Raw genomic sequence first — 25,753 nt, 5'->3', positions numbered from 1 at the left:
GATTCAAGACAAGTGATACCAAGTAAGGTAGGGCAGTCATGAGTTTCTATCAAGAGCATGAACAAGCTTACATACCATGAAGTACTAGAGCATAAGTTGTCGGTTTCGACCAAGTCTAGGTCGTGAAGCGTGATACTTGCTGCAAAGAAGCTGCAGCATGCTTGCAATCCGGCAATAACGTATGGAAAAATCAGCCTTCACAGTTTTGGTACTACAATAAACTTAACAGTGGGATAATAAACCAGGACATCAAAGAGTAAAAATATAGGATCTTGGATTTTGCCCATAGTGCAAGACAGCCCAACTGAGTCACTTTACAAGAACTCTTCATTTTTCAACCGCAACGCCATGGCAGCAGCACCCGTTAGAGCACATGTCGATTACGATTACCTCATCAAGTTTCTTCTTATCGGCGGTAGTGGTGTGGGGAAGAGTTGTTTTGCTTTTGAGATTTTCTGATGGTTCCTTCACAACCAATTTTATCACCACCATGGGTATTGATTTCAAGATAATAACCATTGAACTTGATGGCAAGCGCATTAAGTTGCAAATTTGGGATACAGCTGGCCAGGAGAGATTCAGAACTATTACTACAGCTTATTACCGTGGAGCCATGGGTATCTTGCTGGTTTGTGATGCTACTGATAAAGCATCTTTCAATATTATTAGGAATCGGATTCGCAATATTGAACAGCATGCTTCTGACAATGTAAACGAGTTACTTGTGGGAAACAAGGTTGATATGGATGAAAGTAAATGGGTTGTACCTACCTCCAAAGGTCAAGCTCTTGCTGATGAGTATGGTATCAAGTTCTTTAAAACTAGTACAAAAACAAACATGAATGGAGAGCTATGGTATCCATCCGAGAATGCTGGAAAACTCCCTGCAATAAAACATACCCAGAAAAAAAAAGCCATTCAGGTTTGATTAAAGAAAGGATACAAAGGTTTGATATCATGATTAGCAAGTATGAATTGGTACCAAACTCAGAGCATTACGCGATAACGGTTGATCTTCTTGGTCGAATGGGAGAGTTGAATACGGCTTTGGACGTAATTAACAACATGCCAATGCAAGCTGGGCCTGATATATGGGGAGCCTCACTCAGCGTCTGTCGCCAACATCGGAATATGAAGATGTAATATGCCTTAACCACTTCTTTAAGGAGTCCTGTGAAAATCAAACCATAACAGTCAGTACCCAAAGCAAAAAAAAACAAAATGCAGTGTAACTCAAGTCCTTGAAAGCAAGAAGAGAAAGGGCCCTGAGTTACAAGCATCCAGCCAAGTTGTACAGTCGGTTCTCAGGCCAGGTTCCTCTATATGCAATGTTGATGCTGAATATCACCAGGAGACTTTGGAAAATTTGAAGACTGCTATCAAATCTACTAAGAAGCTCTGTGCTGTTATGTTGGACACAGTAGGTGCTGAAATGCAGGTTGTTAACAAAAAGGAGACGGCGATTTCGCTTCAGGCTGATGGTCAGGTTGTTCTAACTCCTGATCAGGGACAAGAAGTTTTCTTCAGAGATACTGCCTATCAATTTTGATGGACTGGCCAAGTCAGTCAAGGCGGGAGACACCATTTTCGTTGGTCAATACTTGTTCACAGGAAGTGAAACTACTTCTGTTTGGCTAGAGGCATGCTGAAGATGTTCGCCAGGCACGTGAGTTCCTTTCTACATTAGGTGATCTCAGCCAAACTCAAATTTTTGCAAAGATTGAAAATGTTGAGGGATTGACCCATTTTGATGAGATTCTACAAGAAGCAGATGGTATTATCCTTTCCCGTGGGAATTTGGGCATTTGATCTTCCACTAGAGAAGGTATTTTACTTCCAAAAGTCCGCCCTTTACAAGTGTAATATGGCTGGGAAGCCTGCTGTGCTCACAACATGTTAAGATGGCAACCTGAAAGAAGTTACAAGCATATGAGCTTTGTTTCACGTACAAACGTGTTGTTTGTACAAACCCTTCACTTTACAAATCAAGAAAAAACAGAAGATGACTATAGCAGTCAAGTGGGAAAAACCAGAAGTTATAAATGCAACTAGAAAATCAGAGGCTGAACACAATTTGAATGGTGATGGCAATGCTACCTCTTAAGTTCTATGTTAGCAAGAAATAAAGAAATGGAGTCAAGTTACTTAAGGATGCTTGGTAACATTGGTAGTGGACAACGCGGCATTGCAATACAGACCGGTTGAAGCTCGATTGCTGATACCATTCAGAGAGAAAGTCTCACCCCTCATCCGCTACCTCAAGGTTACAGGAATCTCACTGCAGTAAACAAAATAATTACCAAGTTGTTAAATTTCAAAAATTCCCAAATTGGAATAGAGACGAAATTTAAGAAGAAAGTCAAATGCTCAGATTACCTGTTAACAAATTCTAGCATCAAAAAGGCAACTCCAATTTCTGAGCACAAAAGGAACTTCGCAGAGTAACTTCTTGTAACACCAAAGATACCTATTCAAACCCTAATCTGTGAGGATAAAAGGAAGAAAGCGATTCAGAGAGAGAGGACGAAAAAACCTAGAGAGGCGAAAAAATCTCAGAAAAGGAACCCTAACTTTCAAGGGACGGCGAGGAGAATACGAAGCGAAGGAAGGACAAGGAAATCGTACCTGTTCTTGGAAATTCGGTGAGTCATTTCTCGTTTCGATCTGAGGCTCGCCTCGGTTTTACGAACTTCCATGAATGATGTCGAAATAAATCCAAGAACACGAATCCATGAGCTAGTGATGAGCGCGATGCTCTGATATGAAGCGTGATGTTGTTATTGTAAACGCGAACCCATGATTTGTTTTCGCAGCTTATTTGCATAAGCGCTTTTCACCTTGATCTGTTTTCGTAGCTTATTTGCATAAGCGTTTTTGGCATCGTACTATGAATACTAACTCATGGGGTTTGGGCTTGGTTTGGACTAAAGCCCAAACAGACTACTCCCTGCACCCTTGCAGATATGAGCCAGTACCCCCCTCCATTGCAAAAGCCCATGTTCTTTTTTTTTTCTTTTGTCATTTAGCTTTTAATTGAAAATTTAGATTTTTTCTTAAGTATATAATAGGTTAATTAGGAATGTTAGGTAATTAGTTTAGAATATTAATTAGGGATTTGGGTTAATTGGATGAGTTTTAGGATATAATTAGAAATTTAAAATTAGATTAGGTTTAGAGTAGAATAATATTAGTTTAGAATATTAGATTTTTTTTTAGGATCATAATTAGGAGTTAATCTGATTAATTAGGATCTTTAATTTTGATTAGCTTGATTAGGTTTAATTAGGGTAGTCCAACAGTTTCCTTTTTATTAGTTTTTTATTCTAATTTTTTTTTATTTATCTTGGTTTATATATTTAAATTAGTATTAAAATAACAATTAATCATAAGTGGTCTAGTGGAGCGAGGGTATTCTCTATGGTCATTAGTGGAGTGGGTTCGATACCAATGTGTAATTTTTTTTAACGTTTTTTTATGTTTATGCTTTATTATATTTATAGTTTCATTATCATAACATAGATTCGTTTTCTTTTAATTGCATCATCCATTCAAAACCATTTTAAACTGTTAAAATCATACTTTTCTCGATTCAATATCGAGTCCATTTTCATACCCTTGTAAGTCGATTGCTTTTAAGCATCGCCATCAACCTCACATGGCTTACTCTTGGGCCTTCTTACAATGAGCTCTTAAGCAACATCAACTTAACTTTCAATAATTTCAAACCTCGGTACTTTAATTGTTTTAATTTAATATTCAAATCATTTTCTAAATAAAACGTGAAGAAAAAGATTACCTGGATGGAATGTCCAGTCGTAATCCCGAATATTAGGCTCAAACTGTAAGAGCTTGTAAGTCATAAATATTCGTCTTCTCGCCAAAATATCCGTAAATATCTCAAATCACCTTCTAAATAAAACGTGAAGAAAAAGGTTACCTGGATGGAATGTCCAGTCGTAATCCCGAATATTAGGCTCAAGCTGTAAGAGCTTGCAAGCCATAAATATTCGTCTTCTCTTTAACACTCCAATATTCAAAATCATTTTCTTAATAAAGTTGGAAGAAAAAGGTTACCTGGATGGAATGTCCAGTCGTAATCCCGAATATTAGGCTCAAGCTGTAAGAGCTTGCAAGCCATAAATATTCGTCTTCTCTTCAAAACACCTGTAAATATCTCAAACCATCTTAATAAAGTTGGAAGAAAAAGATTACCTGGAGGGAATATCCAGTTGTAATCCCGAATATTAGGCTCAAGCTGTAAGAGCTTGCAAGCCATAAATATTCGTCTTCCCTCCAAAACATTCATAAATATTCGAATCATTTTCTTAAGCAATATTGGAAAGAAACAGATTGCCTGGGTGGAATGTCCAGACGTAGTCTCGAGTACTAGACTCAAGCTGTAAGAGCTTGCAAGTCATAAGTGCTCGTCTTTCAAACTCCAAAACACCTAATCTTTATTAAAACACTTTTTTCAAATGAGATGGAAATGGAACGTGGTGTATACCACGCACTCCTGAGGCTAGGATTCAAGATGTATATCTCGCTCATCCAAGTTCTCGCCATCACTCAAAATACATCCAACCAATCAAACTTTTTCTCGCCGCCGTGCGACTAATCAAAAACCTTTTTCATAAATGAAAGATATATTGTCTTAAGTGATGCAAAACAATGTTTCGGCCACGATTGTTGAGTAGAGATAAATGACGCTTTTCCGAATGTAGATTTATAAATCCGTTCGATGTGTGGTATGCGTCCACTCCTCATCTGTTTTGGGTAAAACAATGTTTTCGTCGATTAATACAGTATAGCTTTCGCTAAAATCGACCAACAAACAAACATTTTTCTACCCAGAACTACGTAAGCCTTGATTTCTCTTTTGAGATACGTAGGAGCAGGATTTTTAAATCTTGTCAGGCCCACTAATAAAAAACTTAGGTTTAGTCCTTCGTCAAAAATCCAAAAACATTTCTCCTCTCTTCTATCCTTTCTTTCCCACCTAATAATTCGAAAAGCCTAATATTTCAACTAACACTAACGCACACAACTAACCTAATGGTTCCCGTTGAGTACAACGGACGTGAGGGGTGCTAATACCTTCCCCTTGCGTAATCGACTCTCGAACCCTGATATTGGTTGCGATGACCATATCTTATCCTTTCTTTTGTCTTGGGTTTTATCGATATTTCCCCTTTCCTTTTTAGGAATAAATAAAGTTCGGTGGCGACTCTGTTCAGTCCATCAATGCGAGCGTGCGATCGCGCTTCGCTTTGAAGTCGTATCCCCATTCATTTTTTTGAGGTGCGACAATGATTATTGAAGAAGAAAAAGAAAAATTGAATTTGGGGAAGAAAGAGAAATTATGGTTTGAACAAAAAGGGGAAAAAGATGAGTTGTGAATTCTACAGAGAAACTTCTCTACTTTCAAACTGAGATTGCTTGCTCACCAAGCAATCTCCAACTAACCCAGCTAAAATAAACAAATAAAGTTAAGTCAAAATTCTATCGAGATACACTTCTTCGATATTTTGACAGCTATACATTTCGACACACAGAGCATTTCGACAATAATATACTCTATAGAAATAATGTTTTAACACAAATAATTATATTCATAACAGTTATGAGCCCGTGTATGGTTTTGTTGGTGGATTTGGTGTATTGGGATTACGTCAGGTGTTTAAATCTCTTTTCTATTTTCGAACAAAAGGGTGTCGCTTGATTATGTATTTTTGTGTGCTCGCCTTCTTCTATCTCGTCTGGTTTTTTGTGCTCCCGTTTATGAAATCTAGTGTAAATTGCTATAGACATGGATCTCATTTGCAATAATCCTTCTTCCAATATCAATTTTCCCAGGTCATAGTGCTAGGAACATTAGTCTTAACCATGACCCCAATTTATTGAATTAAATCAATTGTATTTTATTTTATTTTTTCAAAATAATTAAATTGATTAATATTTAATTGTGGTTTCTCATAAATATAAAAACATAGTATTTAAAATAGATTTTAATGAATTCTTTTGTTTTTGTTGAATGAGTTTTAGAATATAAAAAAAGTTAAAAACAAATATAGCTTGTAGCAATTTAACAACTTTACTCTAATTTTGATTTTTTTTTTAATTTCTAAAAAAAATTATATTATTATATTTCGTGCTATATATTTTCTTTTCTTTCATATTAATTTTATTTTTTATATCAATGTGTTTAATAGGATCAACGCAGACATTATAAGTTATTGGATAATATATGTGAAATAGTTATTGGTTTGTTGGGGGCGAGGAGATTAGCTTCACCCGCAAAAGGTACGCTCGTCAAGTACTGAATATAGAGGATCTTTCCAAGAATTCGTAGGAGGGAAAAACTAAGACAACATAGACCTAAATCACCTTCTCTAAAAAAGATGAAGCTGGCATCCATCCTCATAATGATGACCTCATGTTCATCATTGTCAGGTGTGCGGTGACTAGGAGATCAGAAGAGTCCTCGTGGACCAAGAGAGCTCCCCAAGTATCCTTTACTATGATGCATTTGAGAGGTTCTATCTTTACCAGACGACTTAAATACTTTCAAGGGATCGCCATTTGGATTCTCCCGCGAGCTGGTAGAAGTGAAAGGCTACATAACACTAAGGACCACATTCAAAGGGGGAGAACTAGTCAAAGAGGTCAAGGTCAGGTATCTAGTTATAGAAGTACCCTATTATTATAGCATGATTATATGGCATCCAACTCTTAATAAGTTGGCGTTGCCTAGTCTACTTTGTATTTGTGCATGAAATAACTGCTCTTTGAATGACGGGTTAAAGTCATCCATGGAGACCAGAAAATGCTACGTAGAAAGTCTTTGGCTAAAAAAGGGTTTGAACTCTCAATATGAATACTAGGAAAATTAGTTCGAGAATTAAGACACCAGAAGAAGAACATGAAGATGAAGAGGCTTTGCCTTAGAATGGCGAGAAGATAGAAAGTTGAAGCCTTAGTGGGAGTGTCCCATAATGCTTATTTATCTATTTGCTTTACCGTTGTTTACTTTTATGTTATTTTTTTTTATTAACAGAGTATTATATTTATGTCCCTTGTAAGGACATGTTATTTTCTAGGGACATATTTTTTTCGTTTTGTGTCTCGAAAGGGGCAAGGGTTTTTAATTAGTCTCTTTGCTATATTATTTCTAAAGCATCTGAATTGTTGTCGCTTCTTTCTCTTCATAAGTAACCTAAGGATACTGAAGAAGATCGCCCTTAGATGCAATCATAATGGTTGATCCTTAAGAAGGATCCTTATTGTCCTTAGAGGCGATCAAAGTGATGAATCCTTAAGTGAGATCATTGTCGCCTTTAGAGGCGATCAAAGTGTTGGATCCTCAAGTGGGATCTTTCCCGACCTTAAAGACGATCAAAGAATTGGATCCTCAAGAGGGATCCTTGACACCCTCAGAGATGATTAAAGTGATGGATCCTTAAAAGGTGTCCTTTTCGTCCTTAGAGGTGATCAAAGTGTTGGATCCTTAAGAGGAATCCCTTTCACCCTTAGAGACCATCAAATTTCTAGAACCTCGAGAGATATCTTTGTTGTCCTTAGAGGTGATTAAAGTGTTGGAACCTCAAGAGGGATCCTTATCGCCATATCAACGTTACAAAATAGGGCGACAAAGAAAATTTGATAGAACATGATGAATTTGATAGCGAAAATTGTCACTCAATGTGCTATGGCAGTTCACAGGAAGCTTACTATTGATTATCAAGTAAACAATGCTCTTATTGATATAAAACGTTATTGTTTAAATTGATTAATTAACCGTAGGATAAGATACAAGTGTTTATGTGAGTTTTGAAGTGTATTTCCGGAGACATTTCGAAATGTATTTTTGAAATAAATTAAGTCATAGAATTGAAGTGTGACTAAAAAATAAATTATATGGACATAAGTTACGTCCGGAGATGCATTTCTAAAATCTGATAGGCATTTTTGATTTTATATATATATATATATATATATATATATATATATATATATATATATATATATATATATATATATATATATATATATGGTGTTTTAAGAAATTTCCTTTTTACTTTCGTGAAGGAAATTTTACTTCGTACCTCTCATTTATACCAATACCCCTATATTTTAAAAAAAATACCAATTTTATCCTTAATTATTTTTAACCAATTTACCATTTCATTTTTAACCATTCAATTGAGACTTCCGAAAATTACACTATCCACCCTCGTACCGGAACTCATTGAAAAAGACTGCCGGTATTTTTTTTCAAACTGGAAGACTTCGTGAAAGACATTCGGAACACTGCAAAATGTATACCAGAAGAGTTACTTGAAGAGTTCCAGTTCACTTTTTGAAAAAAAGACATTCTGGAACACTTATCGTATGTTCTCCGATTAACAAAGTAACATACATCGAAAGTCTTTTCTAAAGACTTCTGGTGTTCTATTTCTGTGATCCAGAACTTTTCCTTGAAGACTTCCGGTTTGCATTTTAAAAAAAAAATTGACTTTTTTTTATTGTGCAGGCATGGGAAATCTTCCCCAAATATGTGTAGATACTTTTGATGCATTTTTAACCATTCAAAGATTTGGTACATGAGAAGAGGTAATCAGATGGATTAAAGAGGTTGGAATCGATAATAAAGTAACCGTTACTATCACTCGTTCAGATACTGAAACAGACAAGAGAGGGAGAAGTAACAAATTAATATTTGGTTGTGATAAAGGTGGGAAACACAAGGATACTGATAGTGGAACCAAAAATGCGTCCAAGAAATGTGGATGCCCATTTAAAATCAGGTCGACTCCGACGAAAGATGGGTCTGGTTGGAAGATTGATGTAAAATGTGTGGTCCATAATCATGGTTTACCTGATAGATTAGAAGGTCATTCCTTTGTTGGTAGGTTGACCATAGATGAGAAGCAACATGTTGCTGATTTGACAAAGAGACATGTACCACCTAGACACATATTGCTTTCCTTGCAAATCCAGAGAATGTCACTCGGATTACGCAAATATACAAGAATAGGAGTATGATAGAAAAAGAGATAAGAGGTCTTAGAAGTGAGATGCAACATTTGTTTAAGCTTATTGAGGATGCAAACTATGTGTATTGGAGTAGAAAAAGGGATGACTCGGAAGTTGTGAGAGAGATATTTTGGGCTCATCCTGATTCAGTTAAGTTGTTGAATATTTTTTCTATTGTGTTAGTTATGGATATCACCTACAAGACAAACAAATATAAACAACCTTTGTTTGAAATTGTTGGCATGATATCAACCGAGTTGACTTTTGCTATCGCATTTGCGTATATGGAGTCTGAGCAGATAGAGAATTTTTATTGGGTATTGGAGAAACTTAAAGAATTATTTGTGAAGAAAGATTTGTGTCCACATGTGATTTTGACAAATAAAGATCTTGCTTTGATGAAAGCAATTGAAATTGTGTTTCCCAGGTCGATTAATTTACTATGTAGATTTCACATTAACAAAAACGTTGGTGCAAAATGCAAATAATATGTGGTGAATGAGACATGCAAAAGACGATAGACACATTATGGATAGAAGTTGTTTGAGATAGTTATGAGGTTGAGTATGGTCAACGGTTGCATCAATTTGAGCAGGCATGTGTTGATTATAATGGATTTATTAATTATGTGAAAGACACGTGGTTGACTCCATATAGACAAAGATTTGTTGGAGCATGGATTAATTGAGTGCTACATTTGGGTAACACGATGACTAATCGGTATGTGTTATATTTTTTACTATGTGATATTTTTAATATTTTCAATATGTTATTTTTAGGGTTGAATCTGCTCATTGGAAGTTAAAGCAGGTGTTAGGAAACAATATAGGTGACATGGTCAAATGTCGGGAAGCTATGAATAACAACTTGAGGTTACAACTGGGCAACATTAGAGCTTTTTTTCAAAAAAGTTTTTACAAAGTTGAGCACACGCACATAAGTCTATTTTATGGTAATTTGCGTGGTTCAATTTCGCAGCCACCACAAAAGTGGTTGACTCTACCAGATATGGGTTACTAGATAGCAAATTGCTATAATATTGTACTTATCTATTTAGGCAATCCGTGCATGACTTTCTTTCCTATGACAAGTTCACATTCACCAAATGTCTCCATTTATTGCATTGGTTTTGTTAACCAAAATCATTGGGTTTAGGTACGTATTTTATTTTATATGACTTACTGTTTTAATTATTTTACTTATTTCACTTTATTAAATATATGTTTTAATTATTGTTATCAAGTAAATATGAAAGACGGGTTTCCGTTGCCACCAGCCATATTAGATTGGAAGAAGTTTCGTTGTCTAGTAGCAACGTCTTGAATGTTAGGATTTTCATGACGTCTACAATATTAGCAATTACTTACGCCTATATTAGCATGAATATGTAATCAAAACAAGAATATGTAATCAAAACATGAATATTATATTATGTCTATTTTATTACATCCAATTCTAAAAGTTAATGCATAAATCAATGTGAACGAGAAATATGCAAAGCTTTAAATAAATCAGCAAATTGCGGATCTTCCTCTTCGATATTAACTTGTCTCAGATAACAATGAATCAATGTAGAAACACGAGCCCATTAGGATCAGATGATCCTGCTTCGTAAACAGGAACTGACACCTCTCTTGGTTCATCACGATGGGGCGGGACCAAACGAGAATGCGAAACACAATAATACCACTCCAGGTATCCATCTTCTATATCAGATGGAGTGGTGGTCAATGTTGTTGGACGGATCACAACAAGAACACTCTGATGGTAACCAATCCAATCAACATCAATATCATTAGCCATCATACAATCAAGAGGTGGGGATATAACATACTGATTGTACCCGAACTAACGTATACATCTGTCAGGTAAGTATGGAACAACTGTGTCACCCCACTTCAAACACCCCTTGTATAGACATAACTCATCAAACTGGTGACATCCTCTATGATCCTCAAATGGATGCCATATGACGTCGGCATGTGTCAGCTCGTCCAAAATAGGCCGCAAATCATCCACCTTCAGGACTCATTGCCTATAAGACCATCTTATCGCTCGAGGAAGACCATAATTATCAACTGGTTTCCAATTCTCTCATCTTTTTTCAACAGTTGGAAAGTACTCGTGAATCCAACACTGTTACAATATAAAACATAATAAACAAATATAAATTAAATTAACATACTTTATAAAATGAATCCAACACTTAATAAACAAAATTAAATTATATACATGTAGGAAAGTAGGATATCCACCGAGTTGCTTGCAACTGAACATGGATGCATCTGCAAGGTATCCGTATAGGGTAACCAATGCAGCTGCTCCCCAACTATATCCCGAACATCTATCTAAGTCCGTAAACAATAAGAGATATCGTGCCTCGACAAGTGTAAATGTCTTGTCGACAAAAATTATGGAATCCACCAACATCAACAAATATCCTCTAGTCGCATATGTCCAGCTAGAATCAGCTCTATGCTGTACGAATAAATCGTATAACCACTCCAATTTATAATAAGAACCCCTATAACTACGAACATGTGCTTGTGCCTCACTATGTGACACTCATAGGTAGTCAACAACAAGTTCAACATCAACCTCTTCAGTGACATCTTGAGGACTCCAGAACACACCCCTAATGGGCAAGTGAAGAAGACAAGATACATCATCCAAAGTAATGCTCATCTCACCAAACGACATGTGAAATGAAGATGTCTCTATATGCCATCTTTCCACAAATGCGGGTACCAGATTTATGCCTATCTTGTTCAAACTAGTTCTCTGAAGTGAAGATAACCCAGGCCTAGAAACCCAACTCTCCACCTGTTATGAAAATTCAGTTACACTTCCGGAACACTTTTCAAAAGACTTATGGTTAATTGAATGAAAACCGAAAGTCTTTTACGAAGATTTCCGATTAATTGAATGAAAACCGGAAGTCTTTTACGAAGAGTTCCGGTAACCACTCTTCCAAATCGGAAGTCTTTATTAAAGAGTTCCGGTTCAACGTCTTAAATTTGCAGCGAACCATAAGTCTTCTGGAAAGTGTTCCGGTACGTTGTTTGTGAACCAGAAGACTTACTCTTAGTGTTCCGGTTTACAATGGTAAAAAGGATGATCCGGAAGTCTTGAAGAAAAATGAAATAAAATCCATTTTTTCCAAAAACATACCTATTTATATGAGGGTATTTTGGTCCAAAAAAATCTATTGTTGGGGTATGGGTATAATTGATAGGGTATGAGGTAAAGTTTTCTTTGGTGAAGTAGCCCACCAGTCCTGTGAAATTCTACTTACAAGCCCAATCTACTCCTTTGACGAAGCCCATTATCATCCCAATAGACAAAAATGAACACTGTTTTTTTTAATAATTAATTTAAAAAAAGACTCAGCACCTCCGTAAAAAAAATTGCAGACAGCCGCTTTGCACTTGTTGAATTGGAGTTGTACTCAACTCATCTGGCCGGAAAAACTCTGCCGGAGCTGGTTGTCTGCCGGCAGAAACCTTGAGAAAGTATATTCAGGTTCCTTTTTAATTTTTTCAATTTCAAGTATTTCCCTTTCACTCTCACGAAGCTAGCGCGATGATATGATTCCAACGCGATTTGCAGCCACTCTAGCTTTTTCTACAATCCGATAATCGCGTCACAGTAGATCATAGCTCCATTGCGCTAAATCTCTAGATGAATTCGAGAATTGCTTGTTTTATATCGCTCAATTTCTTCAAATCTTTCTTTGCTAGCATATTGAACCTCTATATAAGGTTTGAACTTTTTCTATTTGATGAAATTGCTTATAATATAAACCAACAGCAATAGGTGCTTGAAGATTAATGATTACTGATTAAGTAGCAAGGACCTTTGATGAACCAACAGCTACAGCGATAGGGTTTGGGGCCACAAGTAGCGACCACTACAACCTCTGTTGTTGACGGTGGCTCGCATGTCGAAAGCGCCGCGCCGAACCCTAACACCGCTACGCAAATCAGCTATAGCACGCCATTGACAACATAGTGTTTTAGCACTTCTTTTTCCAAAGGGCCAATGTGCACTGACCGGTTGTTTGCTCAAGATTTTATCCTTTTGTATCATGTCTTAGAGATATACAAAACAAAGGAAGAATTTGAGGGTTAACTTATCATCAATGAAAATTTAGGGCTTGTTTACTTTGTGTAAACATTTTCTGTTTTCATTTCTTCAAATTTGTATTAGTTTTACTTATTAATAAGGAGAAGAGAGACTTTTGAAATAAACAATTGTCTTGCCTTTTCCACTAGTAATTTACATTTTGATGTATGACAGAGTTGTAATTGATGTAACTTTCATATGTAGGCACTAACTAGAGGATTTAATGAGTGGCGGTTCTGCATCTGGTAACTTAAGGTCGGCTCTCTCCCACTGCGTACAACAAGTGCGAAGTTATGATTATCATCACTATCTTTGCCTTCTTGAACTTCCTCCATCTCTACGGAAGGCTGCGTTTACACTCCGTGCCTTGAATGTGGAAACAGCTAGAGCTATGGATGTTGCTTCGGATCCCAGGATTGGTCTTATGCGCCTTGTGTGGTGGCAGGAAGCCATAGACAAAATATTTGCCAATAAATTAATTGAACACCCAACAGCACTGGCCCTGTCACACGTGATATCAGAGACCAAAATTAGTAAGACATGGTTGAAACGATCTGTTGAAGCCCGGATCAACGATGCAAGAAGAGAGGCTACCGACATTCCAGAAACCATGGAAGAGTTGGAGAAATATGCTGAGGACACTGTATCTACTATGCTGTATTTGACACTTCAATCTGGTGGTATCATGTCTACTGCAGCTGATCATGCAGCCTCACATATTGGCAAGGCTAGCGGTATTCTTCTTCTCCTTAAGTCGCTGCCTTATCACGCTGGTCACAACCGACATTTTTCTTACATACCAAGGGCAATAGCGTCCAAGCACGGGCTAATAGTTAAGCAGGAAGGTCAAGAGAGATGGCTGGATTCTCGTGAGGGTCTTTGTGAAGCAGTTTATGAAATGGCATCAGTAGCCAATGCACACTTACAAAAGGCACGAAAACTATCCAAGAGTGTGCCTGCCAAGGCTCTTCCGGTGCTCCTGCCGTCTGTGCCTGCTCAGGTTCTCTTAGACTCCCTACACCGGGTACAATTTGATGTGTTTGATCCACGGCTAGCACGAGGGGTGCTGGGAATACCACCTTTATGGTACCAGCTTCAACTCAAGTGGACTTCGTGGAGAAGGAAATACTAAACTAGTTTAGTTACCCAGGTACTACTCACCCTCGGGGCGATATTTTTTCATGTGTTAATTGTTTAATAAGTTTATCGGAACAGAAACTAGATTCTAGAATGCACTAATTGTGCAATGTATCATTTAAAAATGAAGCCTGACTCATTTACAGGCTAACATTATCGCATTTGAGTCCACTTAACATGATTTTGTGCTCAAAACTTCATGAAAGAGTTCAATGGTGCCTAGAAGACAAGCTATGGTTTCATGTTCTTCATTGTCTTGGCTCTGGCTTTTGGTGGTCACATGAAACACATCTATGATGTCCTTGGTTTTCAAGTAGTTTATGTTACTCCTATCATTGTCTTTGATTTTCTTGCTTTTATTAGTTATGAAATGATACATAACAACAACAGCACAATGATATTGTAATTTTATTTTTAATAATCGGAGGCAAAGCATGATGGAATGTTTGAGGGTTTTGTTTTGGTGGGTCCAAGATGACAATTGGATATCGTGGGAAACGTTTGCTTCACTTCTTTGCTAGTTACAATCAAACCACACGTAAAACCATCAAGTGTGGCTTCACTTCCTTGCTTATAAAGTTACACGACTCTTTTAAAATTAACAATGTGATTTTGAGACGAAATTTTAAAATGTTTTTTTTATGAAAATTCTGAAATTAAATAATAAATTTTGGAAGATTTAAATATGATTTGTGTATGCTATCTTATTTAAGCTTTTTAAACATAATATAACTATATAAGCGTACTTAAATGGATGTAAATAATATATTTTTAGTACTATCATCGTTATGTTATATTATATTGTTTAACTTTTGATTAAATGGTAAACTTGACAACTTTTTCAATGGTTTAACCTTATCAACCTACATTCGTATTTTTACATACTTTTAAATATAAGTATAACTTAAAATAAATATAAAATAAATATTAACATTTCTATATAATTTTTAAACTGATTATCATTACATTACTTAGTTAAATACTGATGATACTAAAATAAAATTTACCAAAGGTAGTATTTTTTAATAGAACTATATAATTTACACTAGACTCTCATAATTTCATGTTAATAGATTAGACACCTTTTTAAGACTTTTTTTTTTTACTGATTTGTCCATTTTTTGATTTTTCTTCTTCTATATATCCCTATTCTGAAATTAAAAATTTAAAACGTCCATTTTTTTAGTATCCATTCGTCTAATGGATGAACAAGTTAGGGGTGTTCGCGGTGCGGTTTGGGCGGTTTTTGCGATAAAAATCACCCGAACCGTAAGAGAAAAAAGCATGCGGTTTGGTTTGGTTCGGTTGACTTTTAGAAATAAAACCAAACCAAACCAAATCAATGCGGTTTGGGTTGGTTCGGTTGGTTCGGTTTTTTATAATATTTTTATTGAGCCATATATACTCCTATAAATAACGACATAACTTTGTGTTTAGTCATTCATACATTACTAAATAACATCAAAATTCATCATATTTAGACAAAAACGTTTCATTCAATATACAAAAAATCATATTAGAAAAAAGTGGAATAAAAGACAAATATAAATAGTAGCATAAAATAATATCAAAGACATTATAGTAAAATATAAAAAAAAACATATGAGATGAGAGATTAGAGAAGATGAAAAAAATAACATAAGAGATGCGAGATTGAGAAGAAAAGTGCAATAAAAACGTAATTGGAAGAGAAAATAGTAACATAAAAGATAAAAAAAGAAATAACATAATAGAGGACTTATTAGAGTAGAATAGGCGAGACCTACATGGAAAATAAGATGAGAAAAATGTGTGATACTACTATGAGAGATTTAAGAAGGTTGAAATTCAAACCCTAAGTGTGATTAAGAGAAAATCGTATGTAATTGTAAGGTTAAGGCATACTAGGTTTGAGGTTTGGGTTGGATGTGGGATAAGTGAACTTTGGGTTGTAACATAATGCGGTTTGGTTTGGTTTAGTTCGGTTTGAAAAATACAAACCGCAAACCAAACCAAACCGTGCGGTTTTGTTAAAAAATGACCCAAACGAATCCGAACCAAATGCGGTTTTTTGCGGTTTCGGTTTGGTTTGGTTTGGTTTGCGGTTTTCTATTGGGTTGGTTTGGTTTTGAACACCCCTAGAACAAGTTGTCAGAAATATTTTTCTATAGTGTTATTCTTGGTGATATTTAAGTCTACACAGATATTATGGATTAATTTTTAGCATTAATAATAAATACTTTTCAAATAAAATTATAATTATAAAAGTGGTATTTGAAAAATATTTATTATTAATACTAAAACCGTTAAGAATTTTCCATAATTATAATTAACGATATAAATAATTATATTAATTAAGCATATAAATCAATTATAATTTATCATATTTTATTATTTAAACATTATTTTTTTAAAAATGTGTGGCTAAGATAGATGTTATAGAGTATATGTTATATATGAAAAAATCGTTTTTCACTAATGTAATTAGTTAATTTAACTTTTTTTTTCTTCTATTTTTTAAATAAAAATAATTATGATTATAATATTATAAAAATTATATAATATTTGTGGTAGATAAATTTTATAATATTTTAATTATAATTATTTTTTTTATATAATTTTTGTAATACTAAAACTTTTTTTCTAATTAAATTAAATTAGAGTTTTACTCCATACTAAGCTCGTATAGACCTCTAAATTGTTGAGCATGATCCCACATACCCTTGTCAGGACACTGAATTCCCAACCACTCTAAATGTAATGTCAAACTTTGCTGAAGACTGGACCATTTTTTTTTGTATGGTACTGTATTTGTTGGTCGATGCACTTGACCATTTTTTTATGCCTATTTTTTGATATATCTATATTCTAAATATTATTATAATATTTTTTATTGATATATAAAATATTAATATTCATGAATCAAAATATTAAATAATAAAAAGAAGAAGTAAAATGGTGAAGAGAAAAAAATTATTCTATTTTATTTGCATCATCCGAATTGTATTATAATTTTCTTTATTAATAAATAAAATATTAATATTATATTTATAAATCAAAATATTAAATAATGAGAGATTAAAATTGTATTTTGATAATTTTTTATAATTGTGTTTGGGACAAAAAAATTGTCTCATGATTTAAAAAATTCATGTTTTTGTCATGTTACTTATCATATATTTTAACCTGTTTTATGATAAGTTTTTACATCAAACAAAGTAAAAAAAAAATTGTTATGTTCAATCTCCTTTTCTTTAACAAATCAAACTCACCTTAAAATTGTCTTATTCATGCATTCAGTATTTTGTTTGATAATGTAGTTGTCATCATAGAATAGAACCATTAGCAATTCCATAAAAGTTTTCCCTTTTCTTTGGCAAAAGAAAAATATATATTTGTATAGGGAGAAGTGTCTGATCCGCATTCCTTAACATAGGGTCGGTTAGTGGACCCGGCTTGGGGGTTTGATATTTATTTGGTTACAATTATATTACTTCTCCTAATGACTATGAGTTTCATATTCTTTTGTTTACATATTATATTGCGGACCAACCAACCAGAGACAGCGTGCGGTTACTCCAACAGAATAACAATTATTATTTCTCTCAAAATCTTTAAATAGTACTAGTACTATGTATACTGCTTTGTCTGTTAATAATCTATTTGCACTTTTTGAAGGGCACCTGCAACTACTATAATGGAATGGTGCATTCTTCAATGGCACACTTATGGTTTAAACTACCTGAGTCTCACTAATGCTCCAAATCTATATGGTTTAAACTTGCATCGAGTTGATCAATGCGATGCGATGAACTCTAGGTGTAATCAACATACTTGCTTTAATATAAATTTTTATAGCCACTATTATAAAAAAAATATCTTAAATATCAAGATCAACAACAACAATAAAATCACTAAACATTAAATATCAAGATCAACAAAAAAAAAAATAAGAACAATAAAAACAAAGAACAAGAAAAATAAAAATAAGAACAAGAACAACAATAGAATTATTAAACATTAAATATTAATATAAAAAAAACACAGCGACAATAAGAACAATAATAAATTTATTAAACATTAAATATCAACAACAAAATCAATAACAAAAAAACAAAATCAATAAAATTGTTGAACATTAAATCTTAACAACAACCTTAAACATTTCACCTGACACAACAACAATAACTAATATTGCTAAGTTGAATCCATGTTTTTCTTGCCTCGTTTGAGTTGGAGAAAAAATGATGAAGTTTCAAAATTCGTTAATAAAAGAAATTATGTTTTCGAATTTTATTTATGGAAGAAATGATATTTTCGAGTTTGGTTTTGTGCGGAAATAAAGTTTTATACATGGAAGATGAAGTTCGTCTCAGTTCGTATAGGGCAAAAGTGAAAGAAGTTAGAGCATTATATATATTATGAAAAAATAAAATTGTTGGTGTCCGGAATTCGAACCAATGACCAGTGCAATTTTTTTCCACGGTTGAAATTCCTAACCATGGAAAAATGTGGCTTAAAAATGAATACGTAAAAAATAAAATTACAGGTGTTGAGATTTGAAGCATATTACTAGGGGGACTTTTCCCCACGGTTGAAAATTTTGATAGTGGGAAAAAATGACTTAAAAATTAAAATGAATGGAATATTCCTAATGAAAGGAATATTCCTAATGAAATATATCTTACCTCATTGAATTAATTGGCCGAGGTAATAAGTCTTCATAAAATGTATATTTTGTAACAGCGAGCTATTCTAGATTCATTCGATTTGAATAGAGATTAATGAGAACAATGTAATTACCTCCTTCATTTATAGACTATTAATTTTAATTCGATTGCACAAATAATAATTTTTCATAAAAATATAATTAATGTGTTATACGATTTAAAACACTTTTTAAAAGGTTATAGGGTTTGTGTGCCAACTCTACATTCTCAAATCAATATTCCACCTTCAAGTCATATGATGCATTTTTAGAGATAAAAGGTGCATATGTGGTAGCTACCAAAAATCCTTTTAGAATACCCGATCAAAAGACCAGCTTTGAGACCAATTATTAAGGAGAATATGAACTTGAATGACCTAGAAGGGGGGTTGAATATACTGTTACCAAATAGGCCAAAATAAAAATGTTTGTTTTTCAAAATCAGAGTTTTATAAAATTGTCCGGCGTAGCGACATATGTATGATAAATGTAATTGGAATGATTCTGTCGTAGACACTTACTCAGAAATAAAATGAGCGAAAGATAAAAAAGCTAAATAAATCGATATTTCAATTAATCTAAATTCGTTTTACATGAGGTGTGTAAATCAAAGTTACTGAATTGATTAATAAATCCATGAATGCAATTTTTAGTTTTAATCACAAGTAAGATCGTCCAGAATCTTGATCAGACATGATTTTATACAAGAAATCACTATAGAGACGGTAAAATCAAACAACATGTAATTTCTAAGAAATGAAATTCTAAGCATACGATTCTAATACGAAATCTAAAAGAGATAGTGAATAATACCCCAGATTTATAGTGGTTATACACCCTCGTCCTTGATTTTTGCCTAGTCGACTTCTAATGATATCCTATTGAAAATTCATAGTCTTCCACTATGATTTGACAATTATTATAGTCTTTTAATACAATCAAAATATTCAAGATAATGCTAAAAATTAAACAATCTTCGATATGAATTTTCTCTTCAAATGTATACATAATTTGAAACTAATCTCTCAAGATCTTCACTCGATTTTGACTTCCACTTTTTTAGATTCAAGAATTTTGCTCTAAGCGTCTATTGGGCAACAACTTCTACGTATTCCAATCGGTTACTCTGTCCATAGCACTTTCCACACACCGCTACTAAACCGGTAAATCCCAACCATACCACACAAGAACCGCCAAACTGAATTCTTTAAACCTTCACAAAAACTTAAAACCAAACGAATCTCCTCACACATATCACATCCAAGGTTAAGAAGTTAAACTAAAACGACAATGATAGAAGCTAGACATTGAAGATAAAGTAAAATTTCAGATTTGTAATCTCAAAACAAAAATTCAAAATGATTCTAAAAAATCATATGCATGTTGTAAGAGAAATTGAGAGAAAATTATTTATATATATGTTGGAGATAGTGCATAAAAATGAGAGAAAATACCCATTTAATTTGAGTCAAGAGCAAATGGTATGGTTAGAGTCAAGTGAGTGAATGATTTGAATCAAGAACTAAGAAATTAGAAAATTGCATATATGATTCGAATTAGATTGTTTCATGATTCAAGTCAGAAACATCCATGATTCTATTCATAAATACAAAACTAAAATCCAAAATTTGTATGTAATTTTTTATTCGATTCATGCCATTCTGTAATTTGAATCAAGACCTCTATGATTCAAATCAGAAATACAGAAGCAAAATCCTGTTTTTATATTCAATTTTTTGGTTCGAGCCAGACTTTTCATTATCCGAATAAGAAATACAAAATCAATTTCTGATTTTCACATTCAATTTTTGATTCGAGTAAGCCATTTATGTAATTCAAATCACACTTCAAAAAATTCAAATTTTAATAAAAACGAAGTGCTTATTTGAGTCGAGACTTGACACGGTTTGAATCATGCTTTCATGTGTTTTTTGATCCAAACCTAAGACAAATTGACTAGAACCATATTACATCGACTTTAAGCAAATAGTTTGATTCATGCATGCGTAAAAACGGTTTAACACTTAACCCTATAATATATAACATATGTGAGGAGCCTCAATTGTGACAAACAAATCAAACACCTAAATTGAGAAGTAACAAAACATAAAATAGAACAAACCCTAGAAAGCAAGGCAACTTCAACATTTCTCGAGCCTCTTTTTGCTTCTTAAAAGGAATGAAGAACATGAGATGCATATCACACTAGCTTCCAATTGCAGTTGAGGAATCTCTTAAATAACAATGACCCAAACCATCTGACCAAATTTTGTTTCACCTCCAAACAATTGATATCGGACTTCAGAAAAAAAACATTCTTACCCCATACCGAAGGGCTCCATTGAGTAGCTATGACACTAGAAAACAAGCCATAATTTGACCTTGTCAACTAAGGCACGAGGAGCCACTCTTTCATATTGGGTCGATGCCTAACTCATATGATATAAAGTCAACAAGATCGTCTAACACTTGTCCTACGAGGCAAGTGTCCCCAAAGAACATTCTAAGATATCTGAACTAGTATATGATAACATCTTATAGATATAATTATAGAAATAAGCTTATCAGAGTTGATTAAGTGTTAATAGACCATCGAAAGCCAAAACCTCAGTGATCTTCTAACATCTGTCCTCTAAGACAAATGTTTTCAAAAGAAGGTCTATGATCTTTAAACTCTATATTTCCGATCATTATTGACTTGATCGTCAAAGCGTTCGTAGGTTCATCCCACCGGCTGAATACAATATACCAAAGACTTTCATACCGGAGTTCTCCATCTCCGTCATCATCAATTAAAAATAAAGATCATATGGGATTACCATCAAGAGAAAAATTCCATCAGATTAATCCATTTTATGATTTGTAATCACCAACTATAATGAATGAGTACATATGATTATGTATTTTGAAGAGATTAATGCATTGGATTATAACTATGATTGACATTTACTAGTAGTACAATACAATCTTTGTCTCTTTTTTTCCTCTCCCTGTTACTCCCCCTTAATAAAGAATGTCCATTCGTGCTCACAATTTGATTGCTTCATTCTCTTTCACTTTATTTTCGGTCCCGGACCTGGGCCCGGCAACCTCAAACGTTAACACCAAATTAATCATTCTTTTGGCGTCATCATCAGTTGCTGGTGGGTGGAATATCTCTCTCTACACTTTCTTTTTTTATGAACTCGAAGCTTTTCCAGTAATCTAGCTCCAACTCAATAGATTAGGAGAGAGAAACTTTTGATCGCAACACTTTATTGGAGTAATTCATTTCTCTCATCTTTATAAATATCTTCTTCTTCTCTTCCACTTTTGCTTCCTACCTATTCAAACATCTCCATTTTTTTCTTCTTTTTCCTTCACTTTCTCAACTTAGCTCCTAGGGTTTGATTATGTTCAATTCCAGAAAGTTTTACTTTTAGTTCTTTCTTGATTTGTTGATGAAAGGATTATTGTCTATCATATATATCTCTTGAATTTGTGCTGCAAATTGAGAGGTTTCTTTCATCAGATCTACACTACACATTGGAGTCTTTACCTTCTAAGGAAAGCAAATCAAGGTTATTATAATTAATCTAATGCTTTAAAATTTTCTCTTGATTATGTAGGTTGATTTTATATAAACTATATATTATTAATATATATATTACTATATAATATATATATAGCATAAGTCCAAATTAAATGGACTAAACCTAAGTAAAGTCAAATGCTAATTAAATGCTATTTGGGGTATATATAAGATCTTTGACCTGACTTTCATGTCTGTGTTTTGTTGGAGTTTATTGTCTATCAACACCTAATGTTAAATCATGCTGTCACTTTTTCCTGTTTATTCCTTTTTGTTTCACACCAGACAATATTAAGTAAGCTCTTTCCATGCCTAGGATATTGTTTTATCTGCATGATATATTTTTGCTAAAATATTTGAATCATTTTGCCTCAACACTCATATCTTATCTTCGATTCATTTTCTGATCGAGGTGATAAATGACTGTTTTTCATCTCTGTCAGCCGTTCGTTGTGAAATGTGACAGATTACTTATTATAACATCTTACGTTATTTTGGACATCTAATCGATGTGAAAATCATTTTTTAACCGATGTGATAAGTGTCTTATATAGTAGTGAGTGCTATAATACCAACTTATTTTATTATTAGACTAATTAAATATTTGGTATATCCTATAAAGTTGATTAAACTTATATTCATGCTTTGAATCATTACATTGTAAAAAAGAGCCTTCTCTTTTGTGTGCTACAAGTTTAGTTTGTCTTTTTTTCTTTTAAAGGATAATAAAGTTAACAGATATGTGTCTACTAATATATATGGAGTGTCCTTTACTATTGCTATTTTCTTTTCCATTTTTTTTTCAAATAAATTTATTTATTTATCTTTTACAAAGAATGTGTGTAGAGTTAGTATAATCAATTGTGTTGATTTTTCAAATTTTACCACAAATATATATGCATGCATGCAGGTTGAATTTAAATATGAACAATTTCTCACACGTTCCTCCTGGATTCCGTTTCCATCCGACGGATGAAGAACTTGTTGATCACTACCTTAGAAAAAAAATAGCTTCAAAAAGAATTGATCTTGATATCATTAAAGATGTTGATCTCTATAAAATTGAGCCATGGGATCTACAAGGTATGGACTTCATTATTTATATCTACAACAATGATTCAGATTTGATATACAAGATGCTGATATTTGTTACTTTGTGTTGAGATTCAGAGTTATGTAAAATAGGAAGTGATGAAGAAACTGAATGGTTTTTCTTCAGTCATAAAGACAAGAAATATCCAACTAGTAGTCGTACAAATAGAGCTACAAAAGCAGGATTCTGGAAAGCTACTGGAAGAGACAAAGCAATATATTCTAACAATATTTGTCTGATTGGAATGAGAAAGACTCTAGTTTTCTATAAAGGAAGAGCTCCTAATGGACAGAAATCTGATTGGATCATGCATGAATATCGCTTAGAAACTAATGAAAATGGAACCACACCTCAGGTAATAATAATACTAATAAGCACATAATTCAAACATTTTTAGGGTTTGGTCTCGTGGTGAATGTTTGAGACCTAAAAAAGTGTTTTTGTTTAGGTTTCATGTTCGAATACTGCAAACGCTAACAATTCATGTGTTAGTCTGATTCATTTAGAGCTTTACTCTGACCGACTCTAATAGGGTTTTCAACTACACACAATTGGATCCGTTTCCTAGATTAGTCGATTCGGAGTTAATTCTGGACTAGAGTTTATAAACAATGATGTCATTCATCTAAGTTGATTTTGTAACGATGAATTAGACCAAATATACAAATCTAATATGATATCAGATCTATCTATTGATTTGAGTAGCCTACCATTTATATGAATGCACGAAACTCAATAGTAATCGTTATGACGCGGCCACAATTTTCATCACAAAATTTGAAACTATTGCCATTATAATCGATATTAAAATTTTCAGGAAGAAGGATGGGCTGTGTGTAAAGTGTTCAAGAAAAGAATAGCTACAACAATGAGGAGAATGGATGAGTCACCATGTGGATATGATGATCAAGTATCATTCATGCAAGAGCTTGAAACACCAAACCGAGTATTTTCTTCTCATTCTTATGCATCATACCAACAACAACAACAACAACAACACTATCCTTGCAAACAAGAGTTGAATCAAATGCAATACAATATATCCATCAATGATGCTAACAATTTCCTCCAACTTCCACCACTAGAAAGCCCTAAAATTCCTAATTTGCAGTGCTCATCATCATCACATTCAATAACTCATCAAGAACAACAATACTATAGCCAGCACCACCAGCAACATAGTATGCAAATGCTTTACGGTGGTAGCAATGATTTACAAGCAGTAGTGGAGCAATCAAAGGATTGGAGAGTATTTGACAAACATGTTGCTTCTCAGCTAAGTCATGATCAAGAACATTCCAAGGAAACAGTAACCAGTTATTGCAATATTGTGGCTGAACAAATTGCTTTGTTAGCAAGTGAATCTAAAAAATCTGAAACTCATGAGCAGGAATATGCTACTTCAACTTCCAACTCCAGTTGCCAGATTGATACATGGAAGTGAAGATCTATAACTATATATGAAGATGCATATAATTGATATACTATATAATATAATATAGGGAGTAGTGTTATATACAGCTTAACTCCTGGAAAAATAAGACAAATATTAAAAGGGTATATTGTTCCAACTTCCAAGTTTGTGTACATATATAGTAAATCCTAAAGTATTGTTTTTTATACTAAAACCTTTAAATATTGTTATATAGTAAATATTCTTATCAATTGGAACTATTTTTTTTTTTACTTTAAATTAAACTGTACCAGAACTAGCTATGTGAATTATTGTAATTAGCTAGTCACTTGATGTGTATTGCAAAATTTATTAATTCTTTTTAATACAAGTCAATTATAAAGTGAGGGTAAGATATACTATAATCCATTACAAGCATGGTAAAGCCTTAAAGCATAAAGGAATGTTAGCAAGAAATGTGAGTATATACAAGATTTCTAGGTAGTGGTGGCCCGATTTGTTGCAGTTCAAAAAGGAGGTTAGTCCTCTCTTTTTTGGGTCTAGGTTTTCTCGGAGTTTGTTTAGAGCGTGGTGCATCGAAGTTGACTTGTTTTGTGATCAATGTCTACTCCAAGCCCTTGCTAGCTGACAAAAAAAGTATGTGAGATGATCTTTGGCGGCGCAAGTCTATCTTGGGAGGTGACAATTGGTGTG

The 25,753-nt window shown here is 33.7% G+C and overlaps 2 protein-coding genes and 1 pseudogene across 5 annotated transcripts; all 3 read left to right on the top strand.

Annotated features, from left to right (window-relative positions):
- The first annotated feature begins 348 nt into the window (after nt 1-348).
- On the top strand, nt 349-928 carry LOC127123855 (ras-related protein RAB1BV-like; annotated as a pseudogene).
- Nucleotides 929-12,375: 11,447 nt separating this feature from the next.
- LOC127120650 (uncharacterized) lies at nt 12,376-14,751 on the top strand. Of its 3 annotated transcripts, XM_051051163.1 has the most exons (3): nt 12,376-12,555; nt 13,363-14,308; nt 14,442-14,751. In XM_051051163.1, the coding sequence occupies exon 2, from the start codon at nt 13,382-13,384 to the stop codon at nt 14,288-14,290; it is 909 nt and encodes a 302-aa protein (XP_050907120.1). In that variant the 5' UTR covers nt 12,376-12,555; nt 13,363-13,381; the 3' UTR covers nt 14,291-14,308; nt 14,442-14,751. The 3 variants fall into 3 exon arrangements, with proteins under 3 accessions (XP_050907120.1, XP_050907118.1, XP_050907119.1); XM_051051161.1 differs by having other exon boundaries at nt 13,363-14,751; XM_051051162.1 differs by having other exon boundaries at nt 12,388-12,545; nt 13,363-14,751.
- A 7,463-nt stretch (nt 14,752-22,214) lies between these two features.
- Nucleotides 22,215-25,275, top strand: LOC127120649 (NAC domain-containing protein 7). 2 transcript variants are annotated; one of them, XM_051051159.1, is made up of 4 exons: nt 22,215-22,542; nt 23,464-23,636; nt 23,724-24,001; nt 24,464-25,274. In XM_051051159.1, exons 2-4 carry the CDS (start codon nt 23,477-23,479, stop codon nt 25,088-25,090), a joined length of 1,065 nt encoding a protein of 354 aa, XP_050907116.1. In that variant the 5' UTR covers nt 22,215-22,542; nt 23,464-23,476; the 3' UTR covers nt 25,091-25,274. The 2 variants fall into 2 exon arrangements, with proteins under 2 accessions (XP_050907116.1, XP_050907117.1); XM_051051160.1 differs by lacking the exon at nt 22,215-22,542 and having other exon boundaries at nt 24,464-25,275.
- Nucleotides 25,276-25,753: the final 478 nt, after the last annotated feature.

Source organism: Lathyrus oleraceus, chromosome 2 (genome assembly GCF_024323335.1).
Source record: "Lathyrus oleraceus cultivar Zhongwan6 chromosome 2, CAAS_Psat_ZW6_1.0, whole genome shotgun sequence".
NCBI lineage: Eukaryota > Viridiplantae > Streptophyta > Magnoliopsida > Fabales > Fabaceae > Lathyrus > Lathyrus oleraceus.
Note: the sequence above shows the minus strand (reverse complement) of the source record. Positions and strands in the feature narration are given on the sequence as shown.